At 38.2% G+C, this 19010-nt stretch overlaps 1 protein-coding gene across 1 annotated transcript in view; it reads left to right on the plus strand.

Annotated features, from left to right (window-relative positions):
- LOC126162055 (cullin-3) overlaps positions 1 to 19010 on the plus strand; it is a 264745-nt gene that overhangs the window by 217499 nt on the left and 28236 nt on the right. Inside the window, exon 11 of the mRNA XM_049918298.1 lies at positions 11987 to 12239. Coding sequence (XP_049774255.1) covers positions 11987 to 12239 — 253 coding nt within the window. The remainder of the gene's footprint in view (positions 1 to 11986; positions 12240 to 19010) is intronic.

Consider the following 19010-nt stretch of genomic DNA (forward strand, 5'->3'; position numbering starts at 1 on the left):
GTACCCTTTATGATTGCATGATAGAAAGCTTTATGCCTTGCCTGGGCCTGTCAACACTGTCATTGGACTGTTGATGACTGGAAACACATTGCCTGGTTGAACGAGTCTTACTTCAAATTGTATCGAGCGGTTCGACTTGTATGGGTTGGAGACTCCCTCATGAATCCATGGAACCCACATGTCAGCAGGGGACTGGCCAAGTTGGTGGAGGCTCTGTCCTGGTATCGGGCATTTGCAGTTGGAGTTATATGTGTCCCTGATATGTCTAGATATGATTCTGCCCAGTGACATGCATGTAAGCATCCTGGCAGATCACCTACATTTATTCATGTCCATTGTGCATTCCGATGGGCTTGGGCAATTCCAGCAGGACAATACAAACCCCACATATCCAGAATTGCTACAGAATGGCTCCAGTAACACTCTTCTGAGTTTAAAACACTTCTGTTGGTCACCAAATTCCCCAGACATGAACCTTATTGAGCAAATTTGGGTCAGCCTCTGTGGCCGAGCAGTTGTAGGCGCTTCAGTCTGGAACCGTGCGACTGCTACGGTCGCAGGTTTGAATCCTGCCTCGGGCATGGATGTGTGTGTTGTACTTAGGTTAGTTAGGTTCAAATAGTTCTTTAAGTTCTAGGGGACTGATGACCTCAGATGTTAAGTCCCATAGTGCGCAGAGCCATTTTTGGGATACCTTGCAACATGCTTTTCTGAAGAGATCTCCACCCCTCGTACTTTCACAGATTTATGGACAGTGCTGCAGTATTTGTGGTGTCAGTTCTCTCCAGCACTACTTCAGACATTAGTTGAGTCCATGCCACAGTGTGCTGCAGCACTTTTGCATGCTCTTGGGGGCCCTACACAACATTAGGCAGGTGTACTAGTCTCTCTTGCTCATCAGTGTATTTAGTTGTCAAGAGTATCTATGGGGACACTATAAGGAGACTTAAGAAAAAAAGATTTAATAACCAACAAAATGATAAAAACTTATATGTCAGTGTGGAATGTCATATAATTTGAATGTAACAAGGAAGGTAGAAAATCTGAGAAGAGAAATGTAGAGGCTCAGCATAAGTGTATTGGGTGCTGATGAAATAAAATGGAAAGAAGGCAAGGATTTCTTGTCAGACAAATACAGGGTAATTGTAGCAGCAGCAGAAAATGGTGTAATCTGAGTAAGATTTGTCATAAGCAAGAAAGTAGGGCGGAGAGTGTGTTACTGCTGAGTTACAGCTCACTGATAATATTATTCCCATCGTAATTAGCAACACACCAATGCCAATAACTTTAGGTCTGATACACATGCCGGCATCACAAGCAGAACATGAAGGTATACAGAAAGTATGAGGATATTAAACGTGTAATTCAGTATCCAAAGGCAGAGGGAAATCTTATAATCGTGGGTGATCTGGATTGTGGAGTAGGGGAAGGAAAAAGAGTTACGATGGAGTATGGGTTTGGTGGATGAATGAAGAGAGAGTCTAATTCAGTTTTACAATAAATTTCACTAGTAATGGCGAATACAGTGTTAAAAAATTAAGAGGTGTGAAGGAGAAGACATTGAAGATTCGAGCTGGATTACATTGGACTGACAAATAAAAAGTACAAAAAAGGTAACTGTGATGAAATCTTGTGCATCAGAAGAAATTCTTCAATTGAATAGAATTTGACATGAAATGACTATTTGGAGAGGGACCATATGATTTACATATTTTTTTTGTTAATTGTCTGGATAGGAAATATTTTTTTGAACAGAATTACTAAATGTTCAGGGAAAGAGAGGAATACAGCAGTATGTCACTTAAATAAGTAATAAGTAAATCGAAGCCAAAGTGAAACCGCCCACAAAAATGCAAAGAAATAGAAATGGTAGTCATAAGATTGAGTCAGTATACAGAAAAGTTAAAACAACCTTCAGTGAAATTAAAAGCAAAGGTATTGACATCAAGAATGCAAGAAGAATTCTACTCTTAAACACAGGAGAGGAAGCAAATAGATGGAAAAAATTCATTGAAGGCCACACAAAGCGAAGGAATGTTTTGATGACATGGTGGAAGGAGAAATGGGAGTTCATACAGAAGACACAGGGGATCTAGTATTTCAGTCAGTTTAACAAAGCTGTGGAAATAAGACAGAATGGATATATAAGATTCCTTTGGACTTTCTAAAATAACTGGGGAAGTAGCAACCGAACGACTACTCGAAAAATGTCATCCACACAATCACGAAAACAGCAAGATCAGGTAAGTGTGAGAATTACCACACAGTCAGCTTAAGAGCACATGCGTAAAAGTTGCTGACAAAATTAATGTAGAGAAGAGTAGAAAAGAAAATTGAGAATCTGTTAGATGGCTTTAGGAAAGATGAAGGAAACAGAGAGGCAGTACTGACCTTATGCGTGATAATGGAAAAAAGACGTAACAAAAATCAAGATGTAAAGTGGTGCAAGGAGTTTGAAACTATCAGGAAAATAAGTGTGAGCTGTGTAAACAAGGGCCAAAAGGTAAAATTAAGAATGGAAGATGAAGAATGAAGTATTTGGATTAAAAAGGGTGTAAAACAGGGATGCGGTCTCTTGCTTCTACTGTTCAACTTGTACATTGAAGAACCAATGGACAGAAATAAAAAATAAAAAAAAAATCAGGAATGTGAAAAACACTCAAAATGAAAGGATAGCAATGATAGATTCACTGATGACATTAATGTTCTCAGTGGAAAAGAGAGAGAATTGCAGGACCTACAGAATGGAAGGAACAGTCCGTTGAGCAAAGAATGCGAATTGAGAATAAACCAAAGAGGGATGGAAGTAATGAGTACTAGCAGAAAAGAGATTGGTGATAAAATTATTATTTCAAACAGTGGAAAATCCAGGATGGAATGAAACAATATTATGAGAAGGAAAGTTGCTACTCACCATATAGCAGAGATGCTGAGTCACATGTAGGCACAACAAAAAGACTCTCACAATTAAAGGTTTCTGCCATTGACCTTTGACAACAATAGACACATGCCCGCCCCCCCCCCCTCTCTCTCTCTCTCTCACACACACACACACACACACACACACACACACACACACACACACACTCTCTCTCTCTCTCTCTCTCTCTCTCTCTCTCTCTCTCTCTCTCTCTTTCGTGCAGACGCAACTCACACACAGTTGCCTGAGACTGCAATCTTATATGTGGGTTGCTTTGGTGAGAGAGAGAGAGAGAGAGAGAGAGAGAGAGAGAGGTAGGTATGTGTGTGAGGGGGGAGGGGGGAGTCATAAGTGTATCTATTGTTGACAAAGGCCAATGGCAGAAAGCTTTAATTGTGAGTCTTTTTGTTGTGCCTATCTGCGACTCAGCATCTCAGCTATATGGTGAGTAGTAACTTTCCTTCCCATAATATTGTTTCATTCCATGGTGAGTAGCTACTTTCCTTCTAAAAAATTTTATTTATCATATGATGACAGGAGAAAATACTAAACAAAAATTTACAACAGATATGCAGATTTTTTATAGTCTCACATTCATAATGTGTTTGTAGGTGTAAGTCCAGGTGTGAAATCTGTGCTATCACATAGCGCCCCCAAGGGTGTCATAGGAGCAGAATTGCAAGTTCCTGTTAGATACCAATAATTGTTGTGCATGATCTAGGGGACCCAGTGCTGTGCGCCCACTAAACCATGTCTTGAGCAGCTCAGGACAAAGAGTGCCCTCTGCTGCCGCAATACAGCAAAGTCGGTGGCAGCCACTCAGTCCACTTACATTTTGAACCTCATGGCTACGATACCATGGTTCAAGCTTAGTACAGCGAGTCCCATCCTAGTTGCTATTGTTTGAGCTGAACTCTAATTTTTGCTGCATTATTTGTAATGAGTCTTTGTTCACTTGGAGAAATAGAAGTTAAGTAAATCTTTTATTTGCTGCGTTAACTTGTTTGTTAATCGTTTCTGCTCCTATTAAACTTTCCTATGATGACAGTTGCCACACCACGCTGTAGTCCACTTCTCGTAACCGTCGTGCACGAAGTCATAGGCAACAGAATCCAGTCAGAATCTTCTGCAGGCAAATTCTAAAGGTCGTCCATGGTCCCTGTGAATTCTGTGAGGGAACAGTGCAATGTTGTATGATATACTGTTTGCTGCTTTTCGCCACAGCCACAGTCATGGAAGGACTTCCATCATGGGTGCAGCAATGTTCCACATCTGCCCTGATAAGTTCCGATCAATTCAGTATTCACCTTTGCCATCAGGTTAGATGGAAACCTGTTGGTCGATCATTGGGTGTTTTAATTATTTAGTGATGCTTCAAGAAAATTTCCTGCCATTAATTATTGCGGGCATCTTGTTTCTATATGGGAGCGGGGAGTGGGGGGGGGGGGGGGGGGGGGATGCGGGCGCGTGCGCACGCTCACACACACACACACACACACACACACACACACACACACACAAAGTACTCATCATTCACACATGACCACCAACTCCAGCATCTCAGTTCCCTCTGATGTGTTTATTTCATGTTGACTTGGAGATGGAGATCATGTAATTGGCCATATCATGTAAATTTAGATTACATTTTTGTCTGGTGTTGATGTTTGCTGTATCCATCTTTCTGATTAAGGACCAGGCCTTTTTGCTGGAGTGAATATGGTCCAAGGAAGCTACAGTTTCTTTCCATCTGTTTTGTCTGCTCTAGTTTCATGATAGAAGGTCAGAGCCATAATTGATGAACATGTATGACGGGCAAAGCAAGAATGATGTGAAAAGCAGACTAGCACTGGTAAAGAGGGCTAATATCAAATTTAGGCCTTATTTTGAGGAAAAAATTTCTGAGGGGATACATTGAAGCACAACATTGAATGAAAGTGAATCATGAATGGTGGGAAAACAGGAAAAGAAGAGGATTGAAGTATTTATGTGATGCCATAGAAGATGTTAAAAATTATCTGGATGGATAAGGTGAGAAATGGGAGTTTCCTGTAGAATCAGCTGGAAGAGGAACATGTGGAAAACATTTATGAGGAAAGGGACAGAGGGGTAAGACACTTATTAAGACAGTAAGGAATAACTTGAAAGGTATTTGAGGGAGTTGTAGAGGGTGGTAAAATGCAAAGGAAGACAAAAGTTGGAATATACCCAACAAATAACTGAGGATAACAATAATGGAAATTCCTGGCTGGAACAATGTGTTAAAAACTACTTACCTGTAGCAGACTAATGTATAGGGCATGGACATATGTAACAGAAAACAATGTTCACCAGATTTGAAGCTTGCATCTTTTTCTAGTGAAAGTACATACTCAAACACACAGCCTTACAGATGCCCAAATGCACACTCCTGTGATGAGAATGATCATTGATTATTGAGAGCAGTTGCCTAGGCTGATAGATCTGGGGAGGTGGGTAGGAAAGGATGTACGAGGCAAGGATGGGTTAGTGGGAGAGTGGAAGGCTGGTCTTTGGACAGCTGACTCAGTGGCTGTACAAGACAAAATAAGTTCAGAGAGTAGAGTTTACAAAAGATATAGAGAAGGGGGGAGGTCAGAAAGGGAGGGGATGAAAGGAGAGAGGGAGACATGGAGGGGGGCGGGAGAGGGGAGAGAGAGAGAGAGAGAGAGAGAGAGAGAGAGAGAGAGAATTTTTGGGGAGTAGAAGAAGGCATTACATGATCTGGTTGGGAAGCATTGGTGTTGACAGTGGCAGAAGAGAGAAGGGAAAAGGTAATGTGAGGTGGAGACTGTTCCCACCTGTGGAGTTTAGAAAAACTTGCACTAGGAGGGAGTATCCAAATGGACTGTGTAGTGAAGGAGCTATTGAAGTAATTTGTGTCATGGGCACAGCTAGATGGTCAGGTTTCAATTTGTCATGGTTCGGCAGTGGCCATTCGTGTGAATAAGACAATTGATTACCAGTAATGCTCACGTGGAAGCCGATGCAATAATACATATAACACAGCTGCATTCACATCTAGCCTGCCTTTTATTGGGTAGAAAATGCCTGACTGGACTGTGGTAGGAGATAGTGGGTAGGTGTATGGGTATGACCCATAGGGTGCAGGAATGGAAGCAAGATTTCAGTTGTGGTGGAGAAGGATATTCTGTAGGTTGGTTGGATGGAGGAACAAACTTTAGGTTATGTGGGAAGGATATCCCTCACCTCAGGGCATAGTTAGAGCTAATTGAAACCCTGTGAAGGTGGCGGTTCAGCTTTTCAAGTCTGGGTGATCGGAGAAGTACTGATCAGTGACTGGTTAACAGGTTTGCTGGTATCAAATGAGGAAATGGCATGGGGAATCTGTTTGTGGAGAGGCTGGATAAGATACTATTGATCAGTAAAAGCCTTGGTAACATAATCTAAATATTTTGACCAGCCATGGATGGTGAGGCTGTAAGGTAGGCACTTCTTGACATGAACAGGTGACAGCAGTCAAAGTGGAGGCACTGTTGGTGGTTGGTGTGGTTGATATGGGCAGATGTATTTTTGGAGCCATCAGAGGTGGACAAGGATATTCTGTAGGTTGGGTGGATAGAGGAAGACATTGTAGGTTATGTGGGAAGGATATCCCTCATCTCAGGGCATGGTTAGAGCTAATTCTTGAAGCCCTGTTGTCTAGGAATGTGGCTCATTGATTTGAGAAGGGCCAAGTCAAATGGATTTGGGAGTAGCTGTTTGAGATTATGGAGGAAACAGCGAAGTTTGTCCTTGGCAGAAGTCCGGGTCGTGAATATGTCATCAGTTTATGTGAACCAGACATGGATTTTTGGTATTGACTGGATAGGAAGGATTCCTACTGTGGATTTTTTTTTATAGATTTGGCCCTTGAAAGTGAAATAATTGTATTTTGGGATGTGGTTGGCTAGGAAAATTGGAAAGAGATGGTGAGTTTGGTATCAGGAGGGCATTGGGAATGGTATAGGGTATGTCAAATCCACAGTGGCCAACAGGGAGTCTGGTGAGAACAACGCAATAAATGTGGAAAAACAATGAAGAATGTGAGTAATGTCTTCAGTATAGTACGTGAGGTCACAGATAATGGTTAGGAGATGTTTTTCATAATGTGTGCGGTAGAAGCACAACGGATGGTAGATCACCAATAATTGTTCATGCACGTCTCTCTTTCAAAGATTTGCAAACTGAAGACTAAACAGGAGATTCCCCACTCTATCTACTCAACTCTGTCACAAGAAACAATTAGAGGTAGTCATCCTGTATTGCAACTGTAGCGTCCTTTTCAAAGAGGCAACTTCCTCCACCATGAGTGCTGCTGTCTTTTCAGTTTGCAGTTTGACTACACCTCCCCATCATTAAATGTCCAGTTTCCTTATGTGAAAAGATCAAATAACTTCACTGAGCCCTTGTTTATATAATGGTGTTATTTTCAGTTTACAAAATGGGCATTTATTTTCAGCTGTTAAGTGAGATTTTATGTAAAATAGTTCTTGTAAACAATGGCTGGGAAGTGTTTGATTTGTAAGGGTGTTATTGTCAGTCACCCATGTAGTGTTCGGTGGAAACTTCCTGGAGTGGTAAATCTTGCAGCTGTCTATCATTGTCAACATATTGTAAAGGTGTGTAATGGTATTTTAGTCATATTGTGGTGAATTAGTGAATGACCAGAAAGTTACTGCACTTTTTTCACTTTTAATTGTCTTACTCATTCAGGAATTGCTTGGAGTTGTAGAGAGCCACTAACCAAACATGCACAATATATCTTCTAATATGGGTGTGAGTATGTGCGATAAATGGGACTGATCATGTTCAGTTCTAGAACAGTAATCTGCTGTAACGCATTGCTTGACTTACATTGCAGTGAAATATCTGAAGTTTTCAAACACCTAGTTGACCTACTTCTGTCATAGAGGGAGACAATTTAAGCCTCTGGTCATCTTCAGATGTTGGGAGAGGTGAGGCTGTGGTGATGCATTTGATGCCACTCATGTTGTGAGAAGTATCCCAGACAGTGGTTGTGTAGGCAATGAAATACACACTATTGAATACATACTGACAGCATGTTAAACTTTGGACAGGTTCTTCAATTTGGGTGGTAGTTAACAGCTTGGTCTACTGAGCTTTTTGATGTAACATCTCACTGAACAACTGCAAATAAGCACTCACTTAATAAGCTGAAAATAACACCACAATAAAAACACAGACTAAAGTACTTTGTCTACTCATGTTCTGAGTTCCAGAAACAACAATACAGCTGCCATACAGGTCAACTAAGAATCAGTTTCCTCTTCAGCAATGTAGAACAGAGTGTAGAGGTTTACACAGATTCTCTCCATGAGTGTTTTCTTATGTTAGTGTTGTTAATAACTAATTTTTGTATTCCATGTAGTCTTCACACATTTTGTGGAAAAAATGCAGGAGGATCAAAAAACACAGAAGGGTCAGTAGAACTTTATGAAAGGCCCTGTAGTTACTGCTTGTGACATAGTGGGGTAGATAGAGTAGGGATCGCTTGCTCAATCTTCAATCTACAGACCATCGAAAGAGAGAAGTGTATGAACACAGTCCACTGGCATACCTTCCCATGAGCATCTACCATGCACATTCCTCTCACCGTCCACTCTCTTACAATCCTGGAACACAATTTATCCTGTGATACAGCTCTTTTGCACTTACATGTGATACACACATGTAATATTTGTTTTTAACCCACTTCAGTTAAAAATAAACATTAATTCTGTACCATTGAAACAATACTTTTGATAAAGTGCAATTTTTCCATGCCTTGTAAAGTGGAAACTATTACTCCTAGAGACAAAATGAATAGGACCTTTTATATAGGAAATGTAATGTAGTTTAATTTTTGATTGGTAAAGAGTATCACAAAAAGCTTTGGTTATCAACTTATTCAAGAAAAGTATAAGGAGGTCACCTTTCAACCACCCACTACCACAACACCCACACCCAATTGGTCAGTACTTTTAGTATCTTGTTCATGGTACTCTCTCCTAACACTGGACAAAAATTTCCAGTAACATGAATTTTTTCCCCTATTCGACTTTTATTAGTCTTTGTTGACTGGGCTTTCTCCCATTTATCTGGTGTCAATTTATGTTGATTTGGTTCTGAGAAAAGCTAATGCGTAAGTCTACAAAAACACAGACAGGCATGTTGAATAGTGACACCATCGATTTGGAACTTCTCATTTTAATTTGAATATAGACAATTTTTTTGAAATAGTGAACAAGAGATTTAATGTTTCTGACTACATGCTCAGTTAACATTGCACTCGATTTTATATTTAAATTGATAGAATGGGCATAGTAGGGAATGAGAGCCCATTTACAAATTTTGACTGCAAGCAGCACTCTTTGCTGTATTTGTCAAACCAAATTGGAATTCCTATATCATGCATATGGAAGTCTGTACGATGTCAAATGACAGTATGTTTGTGCGAGTTTTGCTAGCTTCAGCTGCTACACCAGACTAGTCAACAAGGGACTGAATGGAAGCCTTAGATCCATTTAGCAATTTTACATAGGAACAAAATTTTCTCAGGTTGTAATGTCTCTTGCAGCGGTCTCTCCGCGATGTTTTCAGAATTTTTTATAAATTATATAACTTGGTACATATCTCAAAATATCTCTCCTTATCTTACCAATTCCTAAACTTTAATATACAATGATTATAAATGCAAAGTAGTTTCAAACCCTATTATTCCTTGGAGCGTGCATTTACTCCATGGAATAGCTTCTCTGCTATCTATGTTTTCTCTTATGAAAAGAATGATTGAGATATTGCCGGTTAGCCGTGAAAGAACGGAGATGTATATGTATGTATTGTTGAGCTAGTCGCCATCTTGATGAAATTCTGTATGAGAAGGAATTTAATACATGAACTAAACTAAAGTAAGTGTGTTCGCGTATTATTTAACTGATTATTATCGACAGTGTCTGCTTACTATGCTGTGTTGCATGGGATCAGTGGGGAATGTCTGATTTACACTGGACGAACCTGCCGTTTTGTACGCTCAAGATATGCAGCTTATTACTTTCAATAAATGGGCTAACACGGTCTTACCAGCAGATCTCCAGTCTTCCCCGTGTGATCACCGAAAGTTAATAATTATTACAAATGTTTTCAGGAGATCGACTGACAATTTTCGTCGCACCGAGACTTTGAAATTGCTTCACTGCCTTATGGAATTTAAGTTAAGCTCAATTTAATCAGGATAGAACAGTATTGAACTGTGTGAATGTGATAAGCCTGCTTTGTGAATGAAAATTCCCTTAATATACGCATGTTTTTTACTACCCTGATCAGTGAAGCTAAATCAGGCCGGTGTGAGAGACGTTTTTAAATTTCAGATCCCACAAAAAAATATTAAAAGGTTCTCTGCCAGATCTTTCGCTAAATTGTAACAGTTCTCTGCCAGACCTTTACACAGACACGCGAAGCTCTTCTAACCTTTGCTTGTCACTTTTGGGTTCTCCTTTGAATTGAGAGTGCAACAGCCTCTGCTTCCTCAGAGTATTTCAAATTTCGTTATTAAACCATGCTGGGTCTTTTCCATCCATTAACCACTTATTGCCCAGAATTCCTCTACAGCCATCTTACTGGAAGTAAATGATATGAATTCACTGTCTAAGTGAGATGTTAACAAGTGCTTATCTGCTCTAACTAGCAGAAACACACTCCTAGCCTTCTTGACTGATTTATTAACTTTCATAACTGTAGTTGCTATAATGACATCATAATTGCTAATTCCTGTTCCTTCACTGACATTGTTTATCAGATCCATCCTATTTGTAGGTACAAGGTCTAAGATATTTCCATTATGTGTGGGTTGCAGAGCTAGCTGCTCAAGACACATTTTCAGAAAATGTGTTTAAAAGTGCTTTGCATGACTGTCTGTCTGTATCCCCCCCACCAATGAACCTATAGACATTCCAGCCTATACTCAGTAGGTTAAAGTCATCTCCAACTACTATTGCGTGATCTGGATATTTACTCACTACTTGTTGTACACTTTTTTGAATGACTGTTGACTTGTCACAATGGAATCTGGTGGCCAGTAAAAACATCGAACAGTTAACTTGGTTTCACTTACATCTGTTGTACGTGACCAGATAACTTCACTGTCACATTGAAGAGCAATCTCAATAGAGACGATATTTTTATTAACTTCTATGAACACTCCCTATGGCCTCTAATCTGTCTTTCTGATACATGTCCATGACCCGCTACATATCTCACAGCTTTCCACTTCAGGTTTCAGCCAGCTCTCAGAATAATTTGAGTGCAAGAACTTCATGAATGGCAGTAAATTCAGGAACTTTATTACAAATACTTCGACAGTTTATTGATAAAATTTTGACAGACGAAGTGTTTTTACTCTGAAAGTGGTCTGACTTCCTTTGCCACGTATCGACTGGTGAGTGTTCACCAGAGTACCTCAAACTACCATCTACCTTCAGTAGATATCAATGTCAGATGTATGAAAGATAAATCATAAATCTGAGAAGTGATTTACTGTGGATGAACTGCCCGGATCTCCATGTTGATCAGCATTCAAAAATGTGTTTGGTATGAATTCAGACGCTATAGGAAAGTAGAATTATGCTTAGAAATGACAACATTTGTAAAAGTACAAATACTGTTGTTTGTTTGTGAGCGTCCTCTACACCAAAGTGTGGAACTGAAGTTGGCTGGTGTAGATCCAAACTGAGAAAAGTGTTACAACATTCAGAAAAGAGCAAAATAGATCATTCTGCAAAAGTTGAAGTTTGACAGGACAATTTGACTTAGGGCTACATAAGGTAAAGGAAAAGTAAAGTTTGTGGTGCAAAGCCAGGACCAGACTGTAGTAGTAAGAGTGCAGCCTTACATTGTTCAAACACTATTGCACGACAAATTATATTTCAGAATGCTTTGCAAGTATTAGCTGTAGATATTACATTTTCTGTGACTAATTTTATATTTATAAAGTTTGATTGTCTTCATAGATCTACAAAATTTTTACCTAATATTTTGTTCTTTATTGTCAAGGTTTTACCTAGCCAAGCATAGTGGGCGACAACTTACTTTGCAGCCACAACTTGGATCTTCTGATCTCAATGCAGTATTTTATGGGCCTCGAAAAGAAGAGACAGATAGTAAGGATGGTGCAAGTTCTTCATCAAGTTTACTATCTGTTGCATCTCAAAGAAGTTGTGGGCCCAGAAAACACATAATCCAGGTGTCTACATATCAGATGTGTGTGTTGATGCTCTTCAACAACAGAGAAAAATTAACTTATGAGGTAATTATGTAGACCTAAGAAATGTTTATCATCTCAAAGTTGTCTTCTTATTTTCAGAATGCAGGCAAAATTTGTTAATTTTTCACTGATTAAGATTAGCCTTGAGCATTTAAGTAATGTTTCTGAAGTAAAAGCAAGAGCAGGTAGATCTACATATATCGGGCTATTTCCTATACACATGATGCCATAATTCTCTAAATAAAATGAAAGTGTTACACAAAATGAGACACTGTAAGGATTGCTAATATGTGGTAAGAGTGGTGTCCAAATCTGTGCTGACTATCCAGTATTGGATTTTCTGTGGTGCCCTTGATTTGATACAAATGAATGCCTTGCTGATTCAACAACACAGCAACAAATTGTTTTTCCAAAATTGTTGTATTGAACTAGGGCCATTTTTTATGATTTTAACATCAAGTTCAGTTGTACTTACATGACACTCCATGCAGTTGTACTATACCAGAGTTAACATTTTGCCTGGTGAGTTGAAGGTAAATTGAAATGAAGCTCAACTGAGGAGTAATTGTGTGCTCTCACTTCTTTTACTGTAAACAACCAAAGAATAATACTTCATTTATCACACAGGAAAAACAGTTCGTATTTTTACATAACCTATGTATTACTTTCATGGTTACAAACTCTAATAAATAAATTTAAAAAAAACCAGTACAGTGCAATTAGCATATTCCTTATGAATTCACAAAAACTACCTTGCAATATTTGGTATAATTAGGATGTCACTAGCCTCACTGGGAGGAAACCTTTAAGCCCCCATCAGAATCCCACATTTGGTCAACCTGACAATCGTGTGTCTCAAATGATGATTAGTTATTTGGCTAGGGTTGCATAAATTCAGCACACACTGTACTCATGTGACAATCATAGCTATCACCTTATTGGCGCACATAAAAGGTATAATTGGTTTTAACTTACGTAACTGTGGAGAGACAAAGATTATTCACCTGCAGCTTTGTGTTGCAGTTTGTGTTCATTTTATCCCCACAAGACCATCAACTTAGTATCAGAAGACTTCCTTCAGACTTACCATATTTACTTGAATCTAAGCCGCACCTGAAATTTGAGACTCGAAATTCAAGGGGAGAAAAAAGTTTTAGGCCGCACCTCCAAATCAAAACAAAGTTGGTCCATTGTAATATGAGACACAATTTAGGTCGAATGAGTGACGATACAGCTGCAGTAGCTTGGTTTGAGTCGTAAGCTTAGCAGTTAAGCTTTACCGGGTAGCCATTGCTGTGCGTCAGGCGCTCCGTCAGTATTTATAGGGGTACCCTTCCTTTTTCACGTGCTTCGTCTGGTTTGAATCAATTGCTTATTTCGCTTTGATCTGATAAGTGCCGTTTTCTTTGTTATAGGTGTTTACGCCACTCTAAGCTGAAAGTGCATTACTGTACTGTGTCATGCACTGTTTGTCTCATTCTGATAGTGCGTGTTTACGGCCTGTCGCTGCTCGCGGCATGGCTTGCTTTTGTGCACGCTACCACCGCTTACAATTAAAAAAAAAAAGAGAGGAATTGTCTCATTAGCGAAACGATTGCAAGAGACTGCTATTTGTTGTTACTTACACTGCTGCTTTCTTTGATAATGATCAACAAGAACCAAATAATAGACTGCGTATGATAGAACATGTTCTGAACGAGAATTAGGCTAAAATTTTTCTCCGTTTGAAAATCTTTGCGGCCGCTTCTTTAGTACATCAAATTCTGCACAGAAATTAGTCATCTTAGATTTAAAAATCTAGTCAGTTGCCGTGCTTCATTTCTGACTGTATCACTATTAGGCATAAAAATAATACGAATATGAACATGACACGATACGTATATTCTTCCGTGTTTGCTGTTGTCTCGTTCTAGTTTCGTAGTTTATTAGGCAGACAGGATTTAAATGAGATAGCAGCAAACACGAAAGAATACATGGCAAAATGTTTATATTCGTATTATTCTTATGGTGAAGAGAATAGTGCATGTGATTCACATTTCATCAGGTTCCTATTAGCAACCATCTCTTCTCACAGGTAGGAAAAAATTCAGTATGTAAAGTTGGCCATCTTGACAAACATCCCAAACAGTCTTGCCAGTCGTATTTTCATAGTACATTGAAATTCTGCTACATTCGAAGATGAACAATACGGAATTTGTATTTACTTCGTTGGATAATGTACGAAAATGGTCGAAACTCGGGACGGAGGAAAAAAGCTCGTCTTCCAACTTTTTTTTAAATTTATTTATTGACGCAGAGGTTTTGGCGCCAGTATTTATCTTTGTGTCTACAAAGCATGCCTGTGTAGCACTACATATATTCGACGGCAGAAGTTAGTTGTGGCGGCACCTACTAACATTTTTCAGAACTTCCGCTTGCTTTGCACTCGATTCTAAGCTGCAGGCGGGTTTTTGGATTACAAAAACAGGAAAAAAAAGTGCTGCTTAGATTTGAGTAAATACGGTAGGCTGAATATAGCACTGGTGGTTCTTCCCTCAGTTCACGGTGTCTGTCTTCATGTTAATTAATAGTTTCTTCTGTTAGTAATACAGTGATGTGAAGATTAGTCTCTGTGTATATCGTGACCCGTGTCAAAAGTTCATATGTCGTTTACCCATTGCTTCTGTGGTATACTGAATTCATGATAGGTTGAACTGATGGTACCAATTTGTACCATACAGTAGGGTTATCTGTACCAAACTTAGCAATGATTGTAGCCAAAGTAGAACTGATCCTCTTAATCTGCCCATAGGCTCTAGGGATGTCTGTAGTTATTAAAATTTGTTCAGTTCCTTCTGTCCTTCGATAGTGCTCAAATTCTTGAGAAGCAAAGCAAGCACCTCTATAAATAATTACTTGGGCTGTTTCCTAAAATAAGTTTCTCGCTATTCTATCGTACTAATTGGTTCTGCTATTTGTTTAGTCTTTATATGAGGAATCCCAGCCAGGTAAAATTGTTAAGTGGCTCTGTAATATGTACAATATGGTTTAAACCTTTCTTCTATCCCGATTTATTATTTACAATTAAACCTTTCACAAATTTGAAAATAATATTTTTTACCTTGTTAGTCCAATCTTGTTTTGTTTCCTCTTCTGTTCAATTTATAGCATAATCTCATTTCTCATGCACAGTCTTGACTATTTTGTGTTGCATAGTGCATGGCAATAGTAGAATCTCCCTTATGTCTTTGTACTTGAAACAAATTCGATCTCTGACAAAAAAGTTTTCACAAGGACATTCTTTGATAATGTTCTTGATCTCTGTTAACCTATCTTCCTCTTCAGCATCCTGATTACACCTATTAAACAACCAGCGAAATTAAACAGTATATTCACACAGTGACTTTTCAGTGGTGTAGGCTTACTTTTCCAAGAATAGTCACAGCTTGCTGTCCTTGGTGGCAAGCCCTTCTCATCTGTGATCTTTTGGAATGCATCATAAAAAGTGTATTCCCATTAAATACACCCAGGATTTCCTTAAGGTGTTGACAAGAGCCAAGACTTGAAAGCTCATAACTACCATATTTTTCCTCTGGAAGTGTTGTTTTCTTACTCATGTAAGAGACTGGATGGAAATTGTCACCATCTGGAGAACTGAATGTTTTGAAGTAAAGCAATTTTCATGTTATTAACTCTACAGTCATAACCCACGTTGTCTGTGTGTGATTTTCTTTTAGTTACGTAGTCATACGATTATCTTTCTAGGGTTAATACGTAATGTTAGGTATTTATTCAGTACAACAAAAATAAATTAAACTTACTAAAATCAACAAAAAAATCAATGTTCATTAAGAGAGTACAGACAAAGTAATTTTTTTATAATGAAAAAAAGTTTTTTTTAAATAAAATAAAAACAAGTTTTTTCTCTTCTTTGGTGCTGCATCGTGGAGTGTTTATTTGTAGTGAACTCACGGTATCACTCTGGTTTTTGGACCATATGAAAGCTGTTTCCAGGGCTTGAAATGCATCTGCATGAGTGGTCCTACATCATTTTCTTCATATACATTTTCTTATATTACATCTTCTTGCATTTCCTGCTGTTCGTTTGCTTGCAATATATTTTCAACAATTTGGTCATCTGTCACAATTTGAAAACTTCGGTCATTACTGTCACAAATGAAGCCACTCTTTGATATTGTTGGCATCACAATGCTGATGTATTTCTCTCTTCCACTACAGAATAATGCATATCAGTTATTGAATTATTGTGCTCCCTGTTTAGTATTCTGCTCACGGTTTTGTTCAATGTCTTCCCTACAGTTGTATAAAGTGACATTATAAAACTCCTAAATTCATTTGCTGGAAACATTACATAATGACTTCTGTGTTATCTTCATCAACAGATAACATTCACATAAAAGTTTTTTTCTGTAAAGTCGTTTATTTCAGAAACACATTAATCCATTGGTTGTGGCAAGGATGTCACATTAGGAGGCAAAAAATTTGACTGTATGTATTCTCTTTTCTCTCTCTAGCATTTCAGCCATAGAATGGGTTGGCACATTCTCTAGTAAAAATAAGGGGTTTTCCTTATTTACCAATTTAGTTTTGAAACTTTATTTCTTACAGATAAAATTTTTGTCATACCTGTCAATGATTTTCGGTGTTTATTCATGTACTCACTCTTTACTACATACATTTATGTCCTGGAGTGGAACACTCTTGCAAGGAAACCACAGATATTAACAGTAATGATTTCAGATTTAATCCAGCTTCATCAGCATGCAGCTTCATTACTAGCACCAAGAAGTCCAAATCTTAGTCTTTTTGTCAAATTCTTTTTAAAACCATCTTTAAAAGAATTAACCACATGTGCATTAGTAGACTTTTTTCATTTTGTATTTTCAGTTTGCGTATTCCATTAAGAGATTTAAATCTTTACATCCATCCAGTACTTACTGTAGATGATTCATCGCCACCTAGTTTTATTTATTTATTTATTTTTTTGTTTTAAGTGTGTGTTGCATTTTCACAGAGCAAAGGACTAGATATCTTTTTGCTAAAACCAACCATAAAAAGCTTCTTCCAAAACTTCATTTTTCAGTTTCATCATCACTTTTCAATGTTTACTCCCATCTTCACTGTAAAGTTCGCAGGTGTAAGGCGTACTGTAAAATTGAATTGGTATTCTTCTTAACATTGCTTTTTGTAAAAGTACCAATGCCATGCTACCCATCAGTTAATATACAACCAGATTCTCCTTTCTTTAATCAATCAATAATATGTATTTTTAGTAGTAAATGGCACAGCAATCAGTCGCAAATGGAAATCCTGATTTTTGTCACTGTGTGGCCATCTTAAGTGCAGTAAATGTAAGTTAAAACATTATAAACACTTAAGGTGGCTACACTATGACTGAAATCTGGATTTGCAATGAACATTATTTGTGATTGATTACTGTATCCTTTACCGCTTGGAAAGCAGAATCAAACTTGGTGTTTGTTTTATCTTTATAACACAACTCTCTTGTGCTTTGACATTTTTAACTGGAGACACGGCACATTGAAGCAGCATTCTGATTGGCAACTGCAACTCAAGCAGTGATGAAACATGTCTTGTGTAAATCGGATAGTAATGAAATGTGTGGGGCAGAGATTGTGCAGTGCACAGGTGGATAGTGGCAATGTGACATGTCTGTGCACACACAAGACTAGGCTACAAAGATATTTGCTCACAATTGAGACAGTTCAGATAATCACCAAACTGTATAACTGAGGTCCAGATAATCGAGTTCTCAGTGTAACACAATTCAAAGCCTTCTTTGCATGCATCATTGTATAGTTCAGTTTTGAATTTTTGGTTGTAGATTTTTAAAATTGTATCCTATGAAAGGATATTTTGAGCACCTGGAAGCTCCCTCCGTATTTTGTAAAACTTAGATTCACAATCACTCCTCAGTAAATCTCGCAGAGATTTGGCAAATATAGAGTAATGTGAGGTAAAATTACTAAAATATCAAGTGAGTTCTAGGAAAGTTTCTACTGCTCAAGTAGATTTAAGCTGTGGAAAGTTTTGAACAGTTTTTGTGTTCTCTGGAGGATGTAGGATTTGTTCATAATCTATAAAGTATCTAACAAACTTAAAAATTCTCTCGAAGAACTGACATTTTGCAAAATTAATTTCCCAACTGTATTACGTTGCTGTTTTTAACACTAAACCAAACTGATGATGTGTCTCATCTTCACTCGGTACCACTGTTACGATATTGTGCCAGTAACTAAAAATGGTTGTCTCTCAAGCAAACACACTACATCAGTGTTTATAAAGTGCTGGAAGATAGCAGACAAATTTGATGACTAAAGTGGAGCTTAATTGAACTGAAATTGCCCTGAGTGTTGCAGATGAAGTATACTTTTGGCTTTCACCTTGAACATCAAAGTGAAAAAATGCATTCTTGTGGTCTAGTTTGCAAAACAAACAGGTATCTGTCTAAAAGATCGTTCACTCTCATTAGAATTAGTTTTCCATATTCATTATGGAGGCGATACTCTCCTTTTTTCTTTTTCACAATTTCAACCTGTTTAGCATATTTGAATGAGTTTAGTTCTATTATTCCTTGATCAAGTCACACTATGGCTTGGTTGCCAACAAGTTATTTTACTCTGGTTACAATCTTCTGGGTCAGTCGCTCTTCTTTCACAATAATTCCGATTGTGATATCAGTGGACTTCATCTTTGTTGGGTATAATTAGTCACCAAATTTTACATGTGTCTCTTTGTTTCATCACTAACAGAGGTTTCAGTATCTAATTCTGGTTTGACTGTTGTACAGAT

Source organism: Schistocerca cancellata, chromosome 2, assembly GCF_023864275.1.
Source record: "Schistocerca cancellata isolate TAMUIC-IGC-003103 chromosome 2, iqSchCanc2.1, whole genome shotgun sequence".
In the NCBI taxonomy this organism is placed as follows: Eukaryota; Metazoa; Arthropoda; class Insecta; order Orthoptera; family Acrididae; genus Schistocerca; species Schistocerca cancellata.